Raw genomic sequence first — 6,173 nt, forward strand, 5'->3', positions numbered from 1 at the left:
CGAAAATTCCATATCTTCTCGAAATTAAAAAATAATAAGCAATATCCTACATCAGCCTTCTATTACTTAATGCTTACATCATTGTTAAAATCATATCCTAAATCGACAGCCATTGCAACACAATGAGCTCCTCCTCACCAGGGCAAGTGAGAGCCAGATGGGCACTGGATGACTGTGACTCACGGAGGAAAAATAACTAAATATGGGAAAGGATATCCTAAGAGACCGAGAAGCACCATCATATGCATTCTTCGGGCAAACTTGCCAGAAGGAGCACAAGAAGTACCCAGTCACCTTCTCAGAGTTTTCCAAAAGTCCTCAGAGAGATGGAGGACCATGTCTTGCACTGTAAAGCTGTGCAAAACTTGTTTTTAAACTGTATAGTGTCTTTTGTGTATAGTTAACATACTACCAAATGTGTCTTTAGCTATCCCTGTCCTGGTGGTATTTTCAATAGCTACTAACCTTGCCTAGTACATTATGGAGGTTGTAAATTGGCAGAGAAATTTAAAGTAGGTTCTTGTTGGTGCACAGCAAAAATCAGTTATATATAGAAATGGTATCTTATTATCTTTGGTTGTCTCTGTTGCATCCTATATGAATTGTTGTTCTCTTAACTGAATACCACTTTGTAACTGTAAAAATAAAAAGTTGCAGTTACTTTGTTGACATTCTAAATCCTGCTAATACAATTTTCTTATTAAAAAAATCATACTCTAAACCAATATTTTACTTTAGATAATGTTATCTGCTGCATGAAATAGTTATTCTTTTAAAATTTATTTTTAAGAAATAATTTATGTCACATGTAGTTACTTAAACCCTTAGGAGTTACTTCTTTCTTAAGTAGAAGCATGCCTTTTACAGTGAGATAGTTCGTGATTTGTTCTTTGAGAGCTTTATTTTAATAAGGTTCTTCTGCAACTGGATGATGACAAAGTTTGGGTTTGTTGGGATTATTTTTCAGCAACCAATCAGCCAGCCAAATCTATGGAAAAAAGAAAAAAAAAACCCTTACGTTAATTAATGATTACATATTTCTTCAATATATACTATTTCAATTCAAAAACAGTTTCCAAAATCACTTTAAGAATAATAAGAAAATGAGCATTAAAAATTGAAACAGGGGGTTTCCCTGGTGGTGCAGTGGGTAAGAATCCACCTGCTAATGCAGGGGACACGGGTTTGAGCCCTGGTCTGAGAAGATCCCACATGCTGTGGAGCAACTAAGCTCGTGTGCCACAACTACTGAGCCTGTACTCTAGAGCCCGTGAGCCACAACTACTGAGCCTGTGTGTGACACAGCTACTGAAGCCCATGTGCCTAGAGCCTGTGCTCTGTAAAAAGAGAAGCCACCACAATGAGAAGCCCGCCCACCACAAGGAAGAGTAGCCCCCACTTGCCGCAACTAGAGAAAGCCTGTGCGCAACAACAAAGAGCCAACACAGCCAAAAATAAATAAATTAATTTAAAAAAAATTGAAACAATAAGTTTTACATTATGCAATATTGTCAAGTATAGATCCAAACTGGAAAGGAAGGTAAAACTATGTCCATTCACAAATGACATGACCCTATTACATATAGGCAGATCTCCATCAGTTTATTGCATTTTGCAGATAGTGCATTTTTTTGTACAAATTGAAGATTTTTAATCACTCTGCACTGAGCAAGAGCAAGATTATTGGCACCATTTTTCCAACAGTATTTGCTCACTTTGTGTCTCCATGTCATATTTTGCTAATTCTCACAATATTTCAAACATTTCCATTATTATTATATTTGTTATAGTGGTCTATGATCAGGGATCTTTAATGTTACTATTGCAAAAAAATTATGACTCACTGAAGGTTCAGATGATGGTTAGCATTTTTTAGCAATAAAGTATTATTGCACACTTAACTGACTACAGAATAGTGTAACCATAACTTTTATACCCATTGGGAAACCAAAAAATTGGTATGACTTGCTTTACTGCAATACTTGCTTAATTGTGGTGGTCTGGAACCTAACCCACAACATCTCCATGGTATGCCTGTATTAAAAAATCCCAAAGAAAGCTTCTAGTGCTAATAAATTAATATGGCAAAGTTGTAGGTTACAAGATCAATACACAAAAATCAGTTGTGTTTCCATATATCAGCAATGAATGATTCAAAAAGGAAATTAGGAAATCACATTCATTTATAATGGATTTGAAAAAAATATCTAGGAATAAATTTAACCAACTTGTGTCCTGAAAATTATAAAACATTGCCAAAAGAAATTTAAAAACCTAAATAAATGGAAAGACATCCCATGTCCATGGATAGATTTAATAACATTCAGATGCTAAGATGTCAATATTACTCAAAGTGATCTATAGATTCAACACAATCCCCATCAAATTTCCAACAGTTGTTTTTGCAGAAAAGGAAAAGACAATCCTCAAATTCATATGGAATTTCAAGGAGCTCCAAACAGCCAAAACAATCATGAAAAAAGAAAAAAATCTAGTTGTAGAATTTGTTCTTCCCAATTTCAAAATCTTCTATAAAGCTACAGTAAACAAAACAGTGTGGCATATAGATATACCTATAGATCAATGGAATAGAATTGAGAGTCAGAAATAAACCCATATATATATGGTCAACTGATTTTTGACAATCGTATCAAGTCCATTCAGTGGAGAAGATATAGTTTCTTCAACAGATGGTACTAAGAAACTGGATTTCCACATGCAAAAGAATGAAGTTGGACCCCCTATCTCACACCATACATGCCGTGCAGCATGGTCAAAAAAGATAAAATAAAAAAATAAAATGTATGGTACTGGCACAAAAACAGACACATAGATCAATGGAAAAGAACAGAGAGCCCAGAAATAAACCCACACTTATATGGTCAATCAATCTATGCCAAAGGAGACAGGAAATACAATGGGGAAAAGACAGTCTCTTCAATAAATGGTTTTAGGAAAACTGAAAAGTTACATGCAAAAGAATCAAACTGGACTACTCTCTCACACCATATACAAAAACAAACTAAAAATGGAATAAAGACTTAAATGCAGACAGGAAACCATAAAATTCCTAGAAGAAAACACAGGCATTATGCACTTTGAAATCAATCTTAGCAATATATTTTTGAAAAATTTTATTGAACTACAGTTGATTCACAATGTTGTATTTTTAGAAATATATTTTTGAATATATCTCCTCAGTCAAGGGAAACAAAAGCAAAAAAACCCAAATGGGATGACATAAAACTAAACAGCTTCAACAAAATGAAAAGGCAGCCTACTGAATGGGAGGAGGTATTTGCAAACAATATACCTGATAAGAGGTTAATATTCAATATATACAAGTGACTCATACAACTCAACATCAAAAAAACAAAAAATGAATTTAAAAATGGGCAGAGAACCTGAATAGACATTTTTCCGAGGAAGACAAACAGATGGCCAACAGACACATGCAAAGATGCTCAACATCGCTAATCATCAAGGAAATGCAAATCAAAACCACAAGGAGATATTACCTCACATCAATTAGAATGGCTATCATCAAAAAGAAAAAATAACAAATGTTGGCAAGGATATGGAGAAAAGGGAACCCTGGTGCACTGTTGGTGGGAATATAAATACTTGATACAGCCACTACAGAAAGCAATATGGAGGTTCCTCAAAAAGTTAGAATCAGAACTACCATATGATCTAGCAATTCCGCTTCTGGGTACTTTTCTGAAGAAAACAAAAACACTAATTTGAAAACATATATGCACCCCTATGTTCACTGCAGTATTATTTACAATAGTCAAGATTTGGAAGCAACCTAAGTCAATATATGAACAGATTAAAAAGATGTGATAGAGGGCAGACAGCAGAAGCATGAAGAACTACAATCCTTTAGCCTGTGGAACAAAAACCACATTCACAGAAATATACACAAGATGAAAAGGCAGAGGGCTACGTACCAGATACAGGAACAAGATAAAACCCCCAAAAAACAACTAAATGGAGATAGGCAACCTTCCAGAAAAAGAATTCAGAATAATGATAGTGAAGATGATCCAGGACCTTAGAAAAAGAATGGAGGCAGATATCGAGAATATGCAAGAAATGTTTAACAAAAATCTAGAAGAATTAAAGTACAAACAAACACAGATGAACAATACAAAAACTGAAATGAAAACTAAACTAGGGCTTCCCTGGTGGCACAGTGGTTGAGAGACCTCCTGCTGATGCAGAGGACACAGGATCGTGCCCCAGTCCAGGAAGATCCCACATGCCGTGGAGCGGCTGGGTCCGTGAGCCATGGCTGCTGAGCCTGGGCATGCGGAGCCTGTGCTCTGCAACAGGAGAGGCCACAACATTGAGAGGCCCGCATACCGCCAAAAAATAAAAATTAAAAAAACTACACTAGAAGGAATCAATAGCAGAATAACTGAGGCAGAAGAACGAATAAGTGACCTGAAAGACAGAATGGTGGAATTCACTGCTGCGCAACAGAAGAAAGAAGAAAGAATGAAAAGAAATGAAGACAGCCTAAGAGACTTCTGGGACATTAAACGCAACAACATTTGCATTATACGGGTCCCAGAAGGAGAAGAGAGAGAGAAAGGACCCAAGAAAATATTTGAAGAGATTATAGTCGAAAACTTCCCTAACACGGGAAAGGAAATAGCCACCCAAGTTCAGGAACCGCAGAGAGTCCCATAAAAGATAAACCCAAGGAGAAACACGCAGAGACACGTAGTAATCAAATTGGCAAAAATTAAAGACAATGAAAAATTATTGAAAGCAGCAAGGGAAAAACAACAAATAAACTTACAGGAAAAATATGTAAAAACCACAAACATATGGAGGCTAAATGATACGTTACTAAACAACCAAGAGATCACTGAAGAAATCAAAGAGGAAATCAAAAAATACCTAGAGACAAATGAGAATGAAAACACAATGATCTAAAACCTATGGGATGCAGCAAAAGCAGTTCTAAGAGGGAAGTTTATAGCTATACAAGCCTACCTCAAGAAACAAGAAACATCTCAAATAAACAATCTAACCTTATACCTAAAGGAACTAGAGAAAGAAGAACAAACAAAACCCAAAGTTAGCAGAAGCAGAGAAACCATAAAGATCAGAGCAGGGCTTCCCTGGTGATGCAGTGGTTGAGAGTCCGCCTGCCGATGCAGGGGACATGGGTTCGTGCCCCGGTCCGGGAAGATCCCACATGCCGTGGAGCAGCTGGGCCTGTGAGCCATGGCCACTGAGCCTGCTCGTCCGGAGCCTGTGCTCCGCAACGAGAGGGCCATAATAGTGAGAGACCTGCATACTGCAGAAAAAAAAAAGAAAAGTCTTCCAACAAACAGAAGTCCAGGACCAAATGGCTTCACAGGTGAATGCTATCAAACATTTAGAGAAAATGGATTAGAGACCTAAATGTAAGACCAGACACTATAAAACTCTTAGAGGAAAACATAGGAAGAACTTTCTTTGACATAAATCACAGCAAGACCTCTTTTGATCCACTTCCTAGAGGAACGGAAATAAAATAAAAAATAAACAAATGGGACCTAATGTAACTTCAAAGCCTTTGCACAGCAAAGGAAACCATAAACAAGACGAAAGACAGCCCTCATGATGGGAGAAAATACTTGAAAACGAATCAATGGAAAATACTTGCAAATGAATCAATGGAATCAATCAGTCTCCAAAATTTATAAACAGCTCATGCAGCTCAATATTAAAAAAACAAACAACCCAATCCCAAAATGGGCAGAAGACCTAAATAGACATTTCTCCAAAGAAGACATACAGATGGTCAAGAAGCACATGAAAAGCTGCTCAACATCACTAATTATTAGAGAAATTCAAATCAAAACTACAATGAGGTATCACCTCACACCAGTTAGAATGGGCATCATAAGAAAATCTACAGACAACAAATGCTGGACAGGGTGTGGAGTAAAAGGAACCCTCGGGCTGCACTGGTGGCGCAGTGGTTGACAGTCCACCTGCCGATGCAGGGGACACGGGTTCATGCCCGTCTGGGAGGATCCCACATGCAACAGAGCGGCAGGGCCTGTGAGCCATGGCCACTGAGCCTGCGCGTCCCGAGCCTATGCTCTACAACGGGAGAGGCCACAGCAGTGAGAGGCCTGTATACAGCAAAAAAAAAAAAAAAAAAAGAA

The 6,173-nt window shown here is 37.4% G+C and overlaps 1 protein-coding gene across 1 annotated transcript in view; it reads right to left on the reverse strand.

The window, feature by feature from the left end:
* Nucleotides 1-904: 904 nt before the first annotated feature.
* NME5 (NME/NM23 family member 5) overlaps nt 905-6,173 on the reverse strand; it is a 27,156-nt gene continuing 21,887 nt past the window's right edge. Inside the window, exon 6 of the mRNA XM_024752440.1 lies at nt 905-988. Coding sequence (XP_024608208.1) covers nt 905-988 — 84 coding nt within the window. The remainder of the gene's footprint in view (nt 989-6,173) is intronic.

The sequence above is a fragment of the Neophocaena asiaeorientalis genome, unplaced genomic scaffold (assembly GCF_003031525.2).
Source record: "Neophocaena asiaeorientalis asiaeorientalis breed wild unplaced genomic scaffold, Neophocaena_asiaeorientalis_V1.1 scaffold204, whole genome shotgun sequence".
NCBI lineage: Eukaryota > Metazoa > Chordata > Mammalia > Artiodactyla > Phocoenidae > Neophocaena > Neophocaena asiaeorientalis.